Source organism: Chenopodium album, chromosome 9 (assembly GCF_948465745.1).
Source record: "Chenopodium album chromosome 9, dcCheAlbu1.1, whole genome shotgun sequence".
Taxonomy (NCBI): Eukaryota; Viridiplantae; Streptophyta; class Magnoliopsida; order Caryophyllales; family Amaranthaceae; genus Chenopodium; species Chenopodium album.
Window position 1 is genome coordinate 9,895,102 of NC_137842.1, and position 17,910 is coordinate 9,913,011.

Sequence of the window (17,910 nt, forward strand, 5' to 3'; positions counted from 1 at the left end):
TAAGAAATTTCTACTTAAGTGTCTGTAGCAATATCTTCTTTTAGCTTCAGGCCAAACTTGCTTCAAAGCAATGTCAACTCTCTGTAAGAGCACACTAAATCAGTTTCTATGCTAGCCTATGTTTGGATGCAAATGTATAATGAAATCTAAAGGCATGTACCTTTTGTCTGAGTGTTATGTCTAAGTGTTTGATAATGTTGTGCAAATGCTAAAAGAAATATGACCAACTGTCCTTGTCTTCAGCACTCACAATAGCATATGCCACTAGGTAAATTTCATTATTTCCATCTATTGCAATAGCAGAAAGTAAGATACCCCCATAGTTTCCTTTTAAATGTGCTCCATCAACACCAATTAGTGTCCTGCAACTACTTAGGAGCCCCTTCCATTGCCTAGCAAAAGATATGAATATGCTGCTAAACAAATTTACCCTCGGAATGCTCTCACTTTGATGCCATATTACATATACAGCTGATTCTAGATTAGTAGTCTTAATAAGTTCTACATATGTAGGTAAGTGAGTATAAGATTCATCATGCCCTCCAAACAAGTCATCTCTGACAAACTTCTTCAATCTGTACAAAGAAGCTTGCTTCATGTATATGCCATACCTCTGAAATAGCACCTCATTCAAAGGTTTTACAAGGATATTCGAGATAGCCATAATATCCTCCATGACCTTATATATATGCAGCCCATTTGACAGCGCACATTGGGTTGTATGTCTCCAAACCCCTACATAAGTGCACATCAGGCTAAATTTACTTCACAATTGCCCATGTCCTGCCATCTAGCACCCTGCTAGCTTCTAATCTCCATTCACAACATTTAACATAGCAAGTAACTATATACCTCCTATTGTTTGCATACACCAAATTCATTGCAAACCCTTCTTGGATAGCATAGTCCTTCAATGTTTCCCTCAAATGACCCTTATTAATGAAAAGTGTTAGTACAGACAAACACTACAAGAGGGGGGTGAATTGTATGTGAGTTCCTATTGGCTATTTTTCGAAAAATGTAAAACAAACATTAAAGGAACTTGCAATGCACACAATATTTTACGAGGAAACCTTCCAGGGCCCAACTGGAAGTAAAACCAACCCTTCTAAGGGATTATCAAATCAAACCAATTCACTATAATAGGGCAAACTTCTAAAGTTACAATCCTATTATAATCAGACTACTACTCACAAGTTCTAGAATGAACTTGCTACACGGTAGGAACCTATCTTACCCAGTCTATGTCCCTGACTTAGACTCACTCGTACTTACGAAGAACAAATCTCACTATTTAATGAAAAGATTGAATACAATCACACACCCAAGGTCCTAACCAATTACAAAGTATAAACTAATTATATGAGAAGCAAGCAATGCATGAAATCCGAAATAATTATGACAAAGCTAAAGACTTGGCAACCTTACACAATTAAGCACTCTTAGATTTTCTTCACGCATAACCTCACAAAGAATGAATTTTCGAATCTCTACTATATATACAAGACTAGCTTGTATAGAAAGTAGGGTTTTAAAAGATAAACATGTAAATTTTCCTAAATCCAAAATCATTGTTTAAGTAAATCTTTTTAGAAGCAAATATTTTAGTAAAGATAGATTATCTTAAAGAATAAAATCTTTTAGGATAATCAGTTTATAAGAAAATAATTCTTTTATAACGGAAATCCTTTCTTACAAACTTAACTTTTTAATTTTCCAAATCTAAGAATCTTGCCAAGCTTTTGTCATATTTTCTAATATATCTCATGCATAACCTACTTAACATATTTACAACAATTTCTAAAGATAAATCATTATTTAAACTGAATCGCTACGTCAATACTCTGAACATGTAGGATGCTTGAGCTTCACGCAGTCCAGGATTAAGTTCATGCTGTCAATAACCTTCCTATCTTTAATTGGAACTTCGCAGACCAAGTCTTTCACAACTTGCTGTCTTCATCGCAGACCAAGTCAATTTCTTGCCTTGTTGTCTTCATGTTCCTATTAAGGAACTTCATTAGTTCCTGTGAGGGAACTCTTCATCTCTCTTTCTTAACTTTCCTTGAGCTCTCTAGGATGTCTTTATAAACGAGGCTACTTTTCCACTTCCAAAGTCAACTTCACCTGTCTAGATCATAACACTTAGAAAACTCTTATTAGATTTGAAGTTTGCCTAGTTTAAGTTCATCATCATCAAAACATTTAAGCTTCAACTAAAAGCATCCATGATTTAAGTTAGATTTTCCCAAAGTCTTTCTCTTCATACATTTCTTCATTTTTATACAACTTGTTGAAGTAGCTATCATCATCATTAAAGTTAATGAAGCTATGCCAATTTTCAGGCTCCCAATTTTTTTCTACATGTGGAACTCCCTTAATATCTTTCATTTCATCAAGTTGAATGTCATCCGTTATGATCACATCATTGTGAGAATCATCATGTTCATTACCTCCAACATTATTTCCATCAGAACCCTCACTTGCATCATTAGAACCCTCACTAGCATCAACAAAATTCATTATTTTCCTCATAACACTAACAGTTCTATCATCTACCTGCACATCTTGCACTTTTATTTTTTTGCAGATTTTGTCCAAACACCCTTTCTTATAGCTGTGCTTTTAGGCATTTTCTTTCAAATGAGGAAGTTTCAGGTAAATAGATGCTAGGGTTAGATTTTGGGAATGTAAATCTAAGACTCCTCCTCACAACTAGAGTCTTGAAAATAGTGTGTGGTGATTCTAGAGGTGGGAGGGGGGATTCTTCTACCAAGAGCATTACTCACAACCATGGCCTTTCCCTTACCCTTAGGTGCAGCAGAAGTCTCACCCTTCCCCCTACCCTTCCCTTACCCTTAGATGCAGCAAAAGTCTCACCCTTGCACCTACCCTTTCCCCTTGTCTTACTTTTTTTCACATGCCTTCTCAAATGCCTTCTTACCCTTAGTGTATGCTTTACTAGACATGTTAACAATATTCTCCTCAAGCTCCTCTTGCATATCATCAACAGTAATATATGGATCATAATTAAACTCCCTAGGGAACATTCTATCTAATGAGGGGTTAGATGTATCAACATCTAATCAATATCATTGGGGGTTCATTTAGAGGAGGTGGTTGTGGCGCAGAAAGTAAAGCTTGGTTAGCTTGTTCAGCAACCAATTTTTTCCCCTTCCACTCAAAAACTAAATCATTCATGAAAGTTGAATCCTTAGCAATCCCAACATAAATCTCAAACATATAAGCATTAAGGAATATTTTAAACATCCTAATCATACCACCATAATCATTTATTGGCAATGTTTGCCTCTATATGCATAAGCAAATATAAGCTTCAATATAAGTTATATAAATATTCTTTTTTTTTTTTTTTGTTACCGATCTTCAAATTTCATCATGCAATCCATTAGGTTGCAAGTATCAGGGTCCACATCAATATCAACATTATGAGCCTTATATTTAAATCTCAGTACAATTTTGTCACTCATTCTGCAAAATTAGATCAAATTACCACAATTCCATCCCATCAACAATGAATCAAAAGCGCTTAAATAGAGCGTGCAAAACTAAATAACACATAATTTGAGATTAGGTTACCTATCACTGACAAACTTAGCAATATCACTCAACCATACCCAAGTCGAATTATGTATGCAACAAAGACAAGATTAAGCAACAAATTATAATCACAGGCATATCGTGCATAATTCAAAACATAATCCACTAACAATTGTACATGGAAATCAATTTTCATTCATTCTAAACAAAATACTTTCCATTACCAAAAAGTAAAAAACTTTATGTGAAATTCACAATATTGAAAGCTCAGATCAACACTTACATTTAACAATCAACAAAGAAGTGCTGAATTTCCAAGAATTTTGCTTCAACGCGCGTCAATTAAGGCTCCTCACTTTCATCAAAACAAGGGAGAGAGAGAGAAAGAAGAAGAAGATGAACGATCTTCTGTTTTTAATTTGGGTAGTTGGAGTTTGGAGGGAGTGTTAATGTATGTGGGGATAGGGCATTTTAGTCATTGCATTTTAAGTCAAAATACTTAGGATTAACGTTTGTATAACGATTTGGTTACTGTAGTTAAGTCTATGAAACCATGTGTGTACCGGTGATAATCAATAATTAAGTAATTGTACCATTGATAAACGTTCGGACCGGGGGTGTACCATTGATAATATCCCAAAAATTATACTCCCTCCGTTTTTTTTTATATGCATCACTTTCTATTTAGGGGTGTTTTTTTTTATCTATGCATCACTTTTATATTTGGTAACTTTATACGTACTATATTTTATTATCTCTCTTTCTTCTCAAATACCCCACTCAAAATATTTTATCATTTCACTCTCTTTCATGGTCCCCACTTAAATTATTAAATAAATCATTCTCTCTCACATACTATCTATTTCATGACCCACATTGTACTTTTATCAAAATAAATTAATCATCCACTTGCCTCACTTGCACAATATAATATTGAAGCAAATAACTTTCCTAAAACTCCGTGTAAATGCAAGTGATGCATATAAAAAAAACGGAGGGAGTAAAGATTTGATACATGAAAAATGAATGTTGAGATGAATTAAACTACAAAATAAAGTCAAGATAACTTATAGACTTAGGGCCTGTTCTATTCATCTTATTTTCAGTTCTTCAAATCTGTTCAGTTCAACTCCAATCAAATCAGTTCAATTTAATTCCTAAATTTCTTCTCTCATAAAATATTCATTTCTGTTTCTAATTTTCTTCTCATAAAATATTCAGTTCAGTTTAATTCAGCTCAAATCAGTCCAGTTTAATTTTGTTCCACTCATTTCAATAAATCAAAACAACCCTTACCGTAAATATGGATGATAATCAAAATATGTAAGCGAAATTGAAACGAATGTAATTATAATTACCGTTTTAAAGGTATAAGAAAAACGTGACCAGTAAAAATAAGAAGGAAAGGAGTAGAAACGAAACAGTGGGTGTAATGGTAACAAAATCACATGAGAAAGAACAAAGTTTATAAGAAGGAATAAAAAAACCGTAAAAGGAATGAAACGGAAAGGCAAGGGGCCCAGGCTTCATCGAGATACGAGCCTAATGACATGAAATATGAACACCCCAATTTTACATTTTTAATTAAATTATTAAAAAAACAACAACAAACACCATTTTTTTCATTTCTCTCTCCTCCTTTTTCACCCTCCCCCTCTCTCTCTCCTACCCACTCACTCTGTCACTGTTCCCTCCCACTCACTCCCTTTCTCTCTCTTCTTTCTCTCTCCTCCCTTCTTCCTCTTTCCCCTTTCCTTTTCCAGATATGACTCATCACTCTTCTTCATTTTCTTACTTCCATGGATGTTCTTTCTCTCTCCTCTTTTAGGGTTCTTCTTTCTCTCTCTTCCCCTCTTCACTAAATGCCTCTTCATCTTCTTCAACCCAGACTCTATTTTACACACACCCCAGAAATCAAAACTAAATTCCATTTTAAACAACCATTTTTTCTTCTAAATTATTGCTATAATTTTCACTAATTTTTATTTTTTATTTGTAGATCACGAACAGGGGAACAGTAATCTTGTACTGTGATCTAGTTAAACCCGTGTTTGTACTAAAATAATACTACATTTTATCAAATTACGTAAGAACAAGTACTGATTCTTAGGTCAGATATAAGTTTTGTGGTTGTTGGTCTCCCCTCTCTCTGAAATTGAGCAAGAAAAAGGAAGGAAGGAAGAACGAAGAAGAGAGAGGAGAGAGAAAATGGCGATGGTTGCGCACCGAGAGAGCAGCAGTGGAAGTGGAGGAAGTAGCGGAATGAGTAAACACATGGCGGCGGCGGCAGCAGCAGCTGCTTCATCGGCTGATGCCGGAAAGTATGTCAGATACACAGCTGAGCAAGTAGACGCTTTAGAGAGAGTTTACGCCGAGTGTCCAAAACCCAGCTCGTTACGGCGTCAACAGCTGATTCGGGAGTGTCCTATCCTGTCCAACATCGAGCCTAAACAGATCAAAGTTTGGTTTCAGAATCGAAGGTAATCTCGATCAATTGCCTGATTGCTTTTTCTTTATATGGTTTCGTTGTTTTGTTATCGGGTTTTTTTTCTTCTGAATTGAAAGATGAAATCATTTATGAAGAACAAATTTTGTTTTTGTTTTCGTGGCGAATAGATGTAGGGAGAAACAGAGGAAAGAGTCGTCGAGGTTACAGACGGTGAACAGGAAGTTATCAGCTATGAATAAATTGTTGATGGAAGAGAATGATCGGTTGCAGAAGCAGGTTTCTCAGTTGGTGTGTGAAAATGGGTTTATGCGCCAACAACTTCATACTGTATGTTCTTTTCTTTTCTTTTACTTATTTTTATGTATTCCACTTTTAATTAATTGGCTGTAAAATAAATGCTGTAATTTAGATCTTGTTATCATTATTGTACATATTTTTTGTAATTGATCTGGATAATAAAGCTTATTTATGGTTGGAATTTTGACTAGAAATATACTTCTATGATTCTATCTATTTAAAAAAATTGAAGTGGGCGAGATTTCTGTTTTGCATTAATTCTATTGGTTAAATTTGATATATTTGGTCTAATTTTAATTTGGAATTATGTTTGAATGTAGAACATTTTTTTTTTTGTGTTTTTAAACCTTTTATTTTTAAGGAAAAATATGTTCAAAATAAAAAATAGACTCAAAATTGCTAATAAAATCTTATCTAAATTTGTTACTTGCTTTCAATGTATCTATTGTACTTTTAGACATCCAATGTGGGGTTATGGTTAATTGTTCCTATATAGTGCCATTTTCCAAACAGTCTTATCGCGCTTCTGGGATAAAATATTAATTCAGTAGTGGTTCAATTATGCTAGTTGTGTTTGGTAATTTCAGGGTGCAGGGTTATTTCAGATGGAATTTGTTATTTTTGAACGCGGTCAATGATTTTTTTAGCAGAATTTGATGTATTCAATGATACTTTTTTCAGGCACCAACTGCGACCACTGATGGAAGCTGTGAGTCTGTGGTCACCACTCCTCAGCATAATCTTAGAGACACCAATAACCCTGCTGGGTAAGGATTTAAGGGCATTTTGATCCAATTTTATGCCTTAATGAGTGTAATGTTTCATTATTATAATACATGTTCCCTTTTTGTGTTTGTTGACAGACTCCTGTCTATTGCGGAGGAGACATTGGCAGAGTTCCTTTCTAAGGCAACTGGGACTGCTGTTGATTGGGTTCAGATGCCTGGGATGAAGGTCTGAAATTCTTATCTGACTAGATTAATTGTAAATTAGGAATTAAATTGATGACTTAGCCCATAATCTTCTACCATTTATACATTGTAATCTAAGCAATTTGCTTGCTAACTATTGCAGCCTGGTCCGGATTCGGTTGGGATCTTTGCCATTTCACATCGTTGTAGTGGAGTGGCAGCTCGAGCCTGCGGTCTTGTTAGTTTAGAGCCCACTAAGGTAAGTTGATAAAACACATTTGATATTTTTTTACATTACCCTGTTCATTCGCAGGGTGTTAGCAACATAATTAAGATTATTCTAATGTTTAAACCGTTTTCCAGATTGCAGAGATCCTTAAAGATCGTCCATCATGGTTCCGGGACTGCCGGAGCCTTGAAGTATTCACTATGTTTCCTGCTGGAAATGGAGGAACAATTGAACTTATATATACACAGGTTTGATAAAAAATGTGTTCAGACTATAAATCTGTCTGCTTTTAGATTTGTTTTTCCTCATGGGTTGCTAAACTTGGTTATTTCAGATATATGCCCCAACTACTTTGGCTCCTGCACGTGATTTTTGGACTCTGCGGTATACCACAACTTTAGAAAATGGCAGTGTCGTGGTATGTACATCCTAGGCTGTACCTTTTTGTGCCATTTGTGATTGCTGTTTTATATTTCTTTTTATTAGAACAGTTGCACATTTCACACTGTCCCAACTCCTCATAGTTATGATATGACTTGAATAGCTAGGATATTTTAACATTGTTCCCAATACCGGGAAGTCCAATCATAAACCATTACTAATATTAGGAAAGGTAACTGCACATATGGACATCTCAAATGTTATATGTGAATACTGGGTAAGAATATGTTTTAGTGGTGTGTAACAAGGCAAAGGGATATGCCTGGGTTATTCTGCAGTACTCACTATATATTGTCTTCTGCTTGCTAGTAATTATTGACCACTCAAATTCATTGTTTAATATGTGGGCTGAAGTGAGGTGCAGTCATCATGGGTTTATGTACTTTGTAGTGTATTATTCTTAACCAGGAGGACCTTAGCTGATGCTGTTTCCTTGTAATGCATTAAGGTTTGTGAGAGATCTCTATCGGGTTCTGGACCAAATACTGCTGCTCCTCAATTTATAAGAGCTGATATGCTTCCTAGTGGCTATCTTATTAGGCCATGCGACGGTGGTGGTTCAATCATCCATATAGTAGACCACCTTAATCTTGAGGTATGTTGTGTCATTTGTGTGCCATTCAACGGCTAAGTTGTTTTCTAGTGCTTTGGTAAAAAAAAGCTTATCTATCATATTTGTAGGCATGGAGTGTACCAGAGGTGCTGCGGCCATTATATCAATCATCAAAAGTTGTGGCCCAGAAAATGACTATAGCAGTAAGTTAATTTATAATTTATTTTTATATTAGTACGGTACTTTTTGATCTTGATGGAGAGGAAAGGTACCAGTGACATGTTTCTACTAATGGCATCAAATGAGATCAATAAGCAATAATTTAGTGTATCATGCTGTGACCTATTCTGACTAGTTTTTTCCCTCTTGACAAAGGCTTTACGCTACATCCGACAAATTGCACAAGAGACAAGTGGGGAGGTGGTATATAGTTTGGGTAGGCAACCAGCTGTTTTACGGACTTTTAGTCAGAGATTGAGCAGGTATATCTCTAGCACTAAGATATGTTGTCTTCTTTTGCAAAGCATATTGCCTTTGCGGTGGCTGTTATATGTGTAGAACTTGGTTCTTCGCAATTGCGCAAGTGAAAGTGATGGACACATGTATGACACATAGCTGCTTTGCTTCTGCTGTTTCTTATATCTGGGATCAGTTTTTTTTTTTTCTATTTTTTTAAAATTTTAAAACTTGTGTTTATTGGTTTGCTCCAGAGGTTTTAATGATGCTATCAATGGGTTCCCTGATGATGGTTGGACATTGCTGACTTGTGATGGTGCTGAAGATGTCATAATTGCCTGTAATTCTGCCAAGACTTTTATGGCCACTTTGAATGCTGCAAGCTCACTTCCTATGGTTGGTGGTGTTCTATGTGCAAAGGCATCTATGCTACTCCAGGTAACAATATCCTGATCATCTAATAACTTGAATTCTGCCATGTTAATGACTTTGCAGTTTGCACACTTCTGCCCCTTTTACTCTGGAATTACACTGTTTCTCGTGTAGATAAAGATTTATCGTACCATGGTTAAATTCCCACTATTACTTTTCTTCCTACAAACCCTTTGTCTAGTGGAAGTCATATTTGAATCTGTGTTTCACAAAATGCCAAAGCTCCTTCAGAAAAGCTATATAAATGCAATATATGTCTAGCTCAGTTGTATTATTATATGCTAGTTCTATGAATTAGTCTGATCTATGGTAGCTTCTTGACTTTAAAGTGAAACATGGGCAGTGGGAATGCCAATTTTGTTTTGAGCATTTTAGCCAATGATCTGTTACTGTTTCTGGTTTAGGAGTTGTGGGTTTTCATGTTATGAACATGTCTTTGCAGAATGTGCCTCCTGCAGTGCTGGTTCGATTTTTGAGAGAGCATCGGTCAGAGTGGGCTGATTTTAGTGTTGATGCGTATTCTGCAGCAGCTTTGAAGTCAAATGCCTATGCTTTTCCTGGGATGAGGGCCACAAGGTTTACTGGAAGTCAAATTATCATGCCTCTTGGACACACAATTGAGAATGAAGAAGTATGTTGATTTTAATTTTGAGAGTTGGACTATTCTATCATGTCAGCCATTCTTGCTCATGAATAATACTTAAAAATCTTTTAGTTGATGCATTTTACTGTAGTGACTAGTGAGTGGTGAATGTGTCAGCAGTTGATTGTCCTTCTCATTTATCCAAATTATTTTCTATAATTCATTCTATCTGTTGTCTGCATGGCAGATGCTGGAGGTTATTCGGTTGGAAGGTCATTCTCTTACTCCAGAAGATGCTTATATCTCCAGAGACATCCATCTGTTACAGGTATTGTTTAGAATCTCAGTCACTCGTGACTTTCAATACTCTAGTAAGGTCGAAGTACTTGGTATGTCAAAGTAATTGGAAGCTTTGAGAAGTTCAATTGCTTGGAAAATCATTCTCCTATTTAATATCTATCAATTTGTTACCGATTGATTCAAGCTTTTCAACACCGCTATAATTTATCTTCAGTATCTTGGAGCAATTTTTGAAGATAGGACTTTTTTCTGGTGTTTAATTTGACACAATTTCCTAATCCTGAACTTTATTCTGTGGTATCCTGATTGTTTATTTATGAAGTCCTTTGCCTAGTTTGTTACTTTTGCTCCATTGTATTGCTCTCTGTACTGCCGTTACGGTCTTATGTGATGTATAAGTGCTTTAACCTCCATCATTTTGCTCAGATTCTGGAACTAATTGATTTTTTTTGGTAGCAGATATGCAGTGGAATAGATGAGAATGCAGTTGGAGCTTGTTCTGAACTTGTTTTTGCGCCAATTGATGAAATGTTTCCAGATGATGCTCCCTTGCTTCCTTCTGGATTCCGTATTATTCCGTTGGATTCAAAACCAGTAAGTGAATTATGTCTTACTGCACTGGACATTGCCACACTTTGCAGTGCTTGCTGAAATAAACTTTCTTTAACACTATTGATTCAGCTAAGTCCTATGTTGTTATTTAGGGTTATCCTGCAAGATAGACATTATGCTCTTCTCTTCTCTTTTACCCAACACTCCCTTCTGAAGGAACACTTAACTTGGTTGAGGCTAATTCTACAGCTTGTATTTAAATGTCCTTCTATGGAACTTGGCATTTTATAACTTACATCTATCAATTATCTTCATACCCTCAATTGATAAAGTTGTTAATGCTGGCTGAACTATTTACTATCTATTTGAGAACTATAGAGAACATCTTATATGCTCGTCATGGCCAATGTTTCAAATTTGGTATTTGAAAACTGTTTCAAGTACCCCTTCCCCTCATTTTTTTTAATGAGGGCTAGCTTGCATATCCAGAAATATAATGTGACCTCAATTTTCACCTTTCCCAGATGCAATTTGAATGGTACTCTCATGAAATAATCATGGAATTTCTGTTTCTCTATGACATCTAGGAAACTGAATTTCTGTTTCTCTATATGACATCTAGGAAACTGCAATAAATCGGACGCTTGACCTTACTTCAAGTCTCGAAGTGGGTCCATCAACCAACAATGGAGCTGCTGATGCAACTTCTTCTGGCAGCACTCGTTCTGTGTTGACCATTGCCTTCCAATTCCCATTTGAGATAAGCCTCCAAGAAAATGTTGCTACAATGGCTCGCCAATATGTTCGTACTGTTATATCTTCCGTGCAAAGGGTTGCCATGGCAATATCTCCTTCAGGAGCAAATCCGACAGTGGGTCCGAAATTATCTCCAGGCTCTCCAGAGGCACTTACTTTGGCTCATTGGATTTGTCAAAGTTACAGGTATGTCAATTTTTGCATCCTGTGCTAGTGGGGAAGGTCTTTAAGGCATTTGTGTATACATACGAGTAAAAGAAAAATAAATATCATCAAATGGCGGTCTTCTCTTCTCTGCAGTTATCATATGGGAACAGAATTGCTTAGGACTTCGTCTGCTGGTGATGACACAGTGTTGAAGCATCTTTGGCATCACCAGGATGCTATCGTGTGCTGCTCGTTGAAGGTATGGTGACAATGCAATTGGATAATACATACGAAGTTTTTTATTTAATCATATTGTTATTGCATTGTTTTAATCCAGCTCCTTTTGTGGCATCCCTTTTCATCGCTGAATGGATTGACCATTATGGCAATTGATTCAATTAGAAAAACAAATTGCCATTGTAAACTCTTATGAAGCCTAAATTAACCGTATAATTAGGGGTTTTACATAATAGTTTGATTTTGTTAAAACAATTCTGTCAACCACCAGTAATCCCGTTGTTCCTCTGCTTTGCAGTCCCTCCCAGTTCTCATCTTCGCAAACCAAGCAGGGCTTGATATGCTGGAAACAACTTTGGTTGCACTACAAGATGTTACCCTAGATAAAATATTTGATGAATCAGGCCGGAAATCATTATGCTCCGACTTTCCAAAGATAATGCAATTGGTATACTAATGAACTGCTATTGATTGTTGGTGTATTTCTCATGCCATGTATGGATTCTTAAAATTCCGTTTCTTTCAGGGTTATGCTTGCTTACCTGGTGGAGTTTGCACGTCAACCATGGGCCGTAATGTTTCTTATGAACAAGCAATTGCATGGAAAGTCTTTGCTGCAGACGAGACTACAGTCCACTGTCTTGCCTTCACTTTTGTGAACTGGTCTTTTGTGTGAACTGTAATATAGGCAACTTGTTTAATTTAATCCATCTCATCCTCGGTTGTTTCTTTCTAACAACAGGTTAAAAAGAGGAAGGGTGTTTGATAAATTAAGGCGGGTCAGTTGTGTAGAAATCCAGGGAAAAAAGGAATTTTTTGTAATATTTATTACACCAGAGCTGCATTTTATTAATTTATTTAATTGCGAAATTCAGTCAAATTTTAGTTGCAAGAAATTGGTCAAGAAATTTTCTGGCAATGCAAGCAGGATACAGAGGATGATCACTAACATCTTGAGCTTATTGTCAATGGTTGGATAACTGCCTACTCCCACTAATTGGATGTTGCTTTTCCACTTTGTTATGGTATCCATTCAATATTTAGTGGAGATAACACCCATATTATACATTAAGTTATGCAGCAAAAGTAGCTAGTTTTTATTTTAATTAAGTTATTGTTAATTACTTAGATGTGTACTATGCTACTAATGAATTTAATTTTTTGCGGCGTTCAAGACACTTTGGCCTATCATTTTGATCCATGCGTGTTACAATAAAAATTACTCCCTCCGTTTTTTTAGAAATTGGTGGTCTAACTTTTGTAAAGTTTGAATTTATACATACGGTTAAGATTGATATTCCTTTTCGGCCAGAGAGAGTAGCTAAATCAATTGACAAAGGGGTAAAAATTAAACTTTTTTTATCAGCTTATTAAGTTACACCATTGAATTGTTAAATCTTTCCCCAGTTCAAAACAAAAATCTCTTAGGACATGTAGCTTTCACTTTTAATGCTCTCTTTCTACCCTTACCATTATAAGATAAAAATAAAGAGCAAATTAAGTAATTCGAAATATTATAGAGAAGAAATTGTCCTTGGTAATTGGACAGCAGTAAACCCATTAAAAGATGTTTGATTTTGTGCAGTTAGCATTAAATTTACATTTTTGATTTTGATTTTTTATGTTTATTTTTAGTTTCAAAATTCATGTTTTTGTGAAAAAATTAGCATTAAATTTGAGGTATGCATGCAACGAAGAAAATGCAGCTCTGAAGGACTGGTCAATCCCACATTAAGTGTATGCATGATGCAGTGGTGGCCAGTGTGCATAGACTATGCAATCAACTATTTGCTAGTTTTGGGATGTTTTTTGGCGTTACAAAATGTTGGTCGTTTCTTGTGTAATGTAGTATAAAATTTAATATCATATTATAGAATTAATTTGTCTAGTCAAACTGTCAAACGCCCAATAGAGTTGTATGTCATGGCTTTGGCTTTATATACAAAGGGTAACTTGTAGTTTTGGGTTGGCTAGTAAAAATTAGCCAACTAGGTAAAAAAAGTGAGGTGTTTGCATTTAAGCTTTAATAGTACCTTCCATGAAATGTCACTTTACATTTATGTGGGAAATCGTATGAGATATGGAGGAGTGTGCAACAGCATCCTTGGGGTCATAACTTGTATCCCCTTTTCTTATGAAACTTAACCAATAATAATCATGACCAAGTGTACGTGGTCAAAATCATGGGAACCAGGACCCTTATGCATCATGTTTGGTAAGGACATGTTTAGACTTTAGATTTGGAAACAGATTCAATTAAACCATTATCGTTATCAAGTGTTTGATTAGAAGACTCGGGTAACAATTACGTGTAATGGTTTCTAGTTTTCCACCCATTTGTTACCTCTCTAAAAGTAAAGGTAACAAACACTCTTACCCTCCTCAAACAAAAATAAAGATTATTACGTTTAAGCGATTCTCTTCTATGTTTAGACCAAACAAATAAAAAAGTAACTGTTAAATGATTCCTTTCCTTTACCTTACTTATTTCCATTCCATTCCATTCCCAATTTTCATACCAATCAAATACACCCCTAAGAGTTATAACTAATACCCATTCATCACTCAATACAAAGCTTATTTGAGTTTTTTCACAAAATTAAAGAGATTGTAAGTTCTTTAAAATTAATGATTGAGAGTACATATTTGCATGTGGACCTTTAAATAAAAATAAGCTTTGCATTTTAGTTTACCCAAAAAAGAATTCAAGTTTTGTATTGTATGACAGAGGGAGTATATCTCAACTTACGTGTATTCAATGGGAGAGCCATAATTTTAACAATGGTAGGACATCTTACCATTTGAAAATCCTCTAATCAAGCCTCTAAAAGCTGCCTCCTTGAAATTTTCAATTACAAAAAAATAATAATAATAAAAAATAAATAAGACACCACTACGTAATGTATAGCAATAATCGTGAAAGAATGTTATTAATATCAACTATCAAGATTCTAATTTATTTAACAATTGTATTTCTCAAACCTTAATTATGTGTTTATGTACACCCAAGTGTATATAAAAGGTTTTCTATCCCAATCTATTCAAGGTTTTAAACAATGACCCTTTTGAAAATAAAAATTCTTATGGATTCAAAATCACTAAACACATTCGTCATATCAAATGGCATGATCAAAATACCAATTATAAATAATAATTCGAGTATGCATATAGTATATATTCAATTAAACTAGTTCGGTCTTGAAGTTTTGAAAGCGGTCTATTAAATCATTAAACACATCATCTTAACTAGAAAAGTAAGCTTGCTCAATGTGATTAAACTTTCATGGTAGGTTTTTTTTTTTTTTTTTTTTTTTTTTTTTTTTTTTTTTTTTTGAGTTAGGGCACATGTTGCTATTGCGTGCATTAAGTACCCAATAGTGAGATACACACTTCATCACGGTATTTAAGAATAGTGAACATCACATGATATAATACACTTAAATTGGGATTGAGAGGTTGTTAGGAGTATAGTCAAGTGGGGCTTTAAATAAAAATAATAGTACAAATATTCACCATAAAAACCATCCTTTTAGTGTATTGCAACTATTGTGATATTTCCATTTTTAGAAAAGTGTTGCAATTATAAAGAAACAGATCAAGTATTATTTACAACTAAGGATGGCAGTGGATGTGAACCAGACTTAGATCCGTGGATCCTCTTATCTTACTACAAGCATAGCTTGCTAGCTGTAACTTTCTTCTATCAAATCTCAGTGTTCTTCCCCTTTCTATTTCACGCCTTCTTTCATTTTTATATTATATCCTTATTTCTCAATTTCTTCTCTTCAATTCTCTTCTTCTTTAACTTTTCTGATTTTTTTAATCATCATACATAATTTCTCTCTCCTCAATTTTCGTTCTCCTCTATTTTTCTCTCTTTGTTTCCATTGTTAATTCCTCTGTTTTGCTTGAATTTGTTCATTGCTACTGTTTATTTCCATGGATTTAATTTCTAGATCTAAAGTTCTCGACAATGCAATTTCCATGGGATTAATTCCTGTATTGATTTCTTATTTCAATTGCTAATTTTAGCTGATTATGTTTTTGTTGTTAATGCTATTTTTTTATTTTACATTTGCTATAGATTCTATTAATGTTTTTGAGCAATTGTTGATTCGAACTCATCGTATAATTATTCGATTTAATTATTTGTAATTTCATATAATTCAATTGGTTAAGTTGCTGAAATTTGAGATTAGATTTTGATTTTTCATTGTATTTTTATTAATTTGCGATGAATTTGATTACTTGTTGATTATACTATAGATGCATTATGTTTAAGTTTAATATGATTTTGATGGCGTAATTATAAGATTTAATTATTTGTAATTTCATATAATTTAATTGACTAATTGATGAACTAATCAAACGATTATCAATTTTAAATAAGCTGTTGGAATTTGTAATGAGATTTTGATTTCTCATTCTATTTTATTAATTTGTGATGAATTTGATCACTTGTTGATTAAACTATCATGAATTTTGTTTTATAGGATTCTGAACATTTGGTTCATATGATTTCTGAACTTGATTTTGATATTTGATTATAATTTCTTTTTTTTTCCCGTATTTGAACTTTGTTGTTTTATTTTTGAACTTCAGTAATGGTTATTATGAACTGTGTTTGTTTATTGCAGTTAGAACGTATGAAGTTGTTTATAAGGAAAGTTTGAAAGCTGAGCAGCATTCTGAGTAGTGTCTTCAAGTGCAGAAGTTTTTGAATGATGTTCAGTGGTTTGTGGTTGGGGTTCAGAAGTTTTTGTAGGGGTTCGAATGTTTTTGTAGGGTGTTCAAGGTTTATAGTTGGGGTTCAGAAGTTTTTATAAGGGATTCAAAGCTTTTTGTAGGGTGTTTAGAGGTTTGTGGTTGGGGTAATATTTTGTAGGTGTTTAGTGGTTTGTGGTTGGGGTTTAAAAGTTTTTGTAGGGTGTTTAGTGGTTTATAGTTGGGGTTCAAAAGTTTTTGTAGGGGGTTCAGAGGTTTTTGTAGGGTGTTCTGTGTTTTGTGGTTGGGGTTCAGAAGTTTCTATAAGGGATTCAGAGGTTTTTGTAGGGTGTTTAGTGGTTTGTGGTTGGGGTTCAGGATATTTTGTATGGTGTTCAGTGGTTTGTGGTTGGGGTTCAGATGTTTTTGTAGGGTGTTTAGTGGTTTGTAGCTGGGGTTCAAAAGTTTTTGTAGGGGGTTCAGAGGTTTTTGTAGGGTGTTCAGTGGTTTGTGGTTGGGGTTCAGAAGTTTTTGTAGGGGGTTCAGAGGTTTTTGTAGGGTGTTCAGTGGTTTGTGGTTGGGGTTCAGAAGTTTTTGTAGGGGGTTCAGAGGTTTTTGTAGGGTGTTCAGTGGTTTGTGGTTGGGGTTCAGAAGTTTTTGTAGGGGGTTCAGAGGTTTTTGTAGGGTGTTCAGTGGTTTGTGGTTGGGGTTCAGAGGTTTTTGTAGGGGGTTCAGAGGTTTTTGTAGGGTGTTCAGTGGTTTGTGGTTAAAAAATTTTGTAGAGGGTTTAGAGGTTTTTGTAGGGTATTTAGTGGTTCGTGGTTGGGTTTCAGAAGTTTTCGTAGAGGGTTCAGAGGTTTTTGTAGGGTGTTCAGTGGCTCATAGTTGGGGTTCTAAAGTGTTTGTAGGGTGTTCAGTGGTTTGTAGTTTGTGGTTAGGTTTCAGAAGTTTTTGTAGGGGGTTGAGGGGTTTTGGTAGGGTGTTCAATGGTTTGTGGTTGGGGTTCAGAGGTTTTTAAAGGTGGTTAAAATGCTTTTGAAGGGTGTTTAGTGGTTTTTTAATTGAAATTCTGAAGTTTTTGTAGGTAGTCAGATCACAAGTTTTTGAAGGTAGTTAAAATGTTTTTGAAGGGTGTTCAGTGGTTTGTAATTGGGGTTCAGAAGTTTTTGTAGGGGTTTAGAGGTTTTTGAGGTTGGTTTAGTGTTTTTGGTGGCTTATTAGAAAATTCTAGGGGTTTATCAGAAGTTTATGGGGGCTTTTGTGTTGCTTTTGGTGTCTTATCAGAAGTTTCTGGGAGATGTT

The 17,910-nt window shown here is 35.0% G+C and overlaps 1 protein-coding gene across 1 annotated transcript; it reads left to right on the plus strand.

Annotated features, from left to right (window-relative positions):
- Positions 1–5,179: 5,179 nt before the first annotated feature.
- On the plus strand, positions 5,180–12,784 carry LOC145558378 (homeobox-leucine zipper protein REVOLUTA-like). The gene is made up of 18 exons (XM_081619605.1): positions 5,180–6,041; positions 6,178–6,337; positions 6,989–7,074; positions 7,171–7,261; positions 7,382–7,477; positions 7,582–7,695; positions 7,782–7,865; positions 8,337–8,483; positions 8,570–8,644; positions 8,817–8,923; positions 9,152–9,335; positions 9,772–9,960; positions 10,160–10,240; positions 10,672–10,806; positions 11,387–11,706; positions 11,821–11,926; positions 12,203–12,352; positions 12,431–12,784. Exons 1-18 carry the CDS (start codon positions 5,770–5,772, stop codon positions 12,578–12,580), a joined length of 2,547 nt encoding a protein of 848 aa, XP_081475731.1. The 5' UTR covers positions 5,180–5,769; the 3' UTR covers positions 12,581–12,784.
- The last annotated feature ends 5,126 nt before the right edge of the window (positions 12,785–17,910 follow it).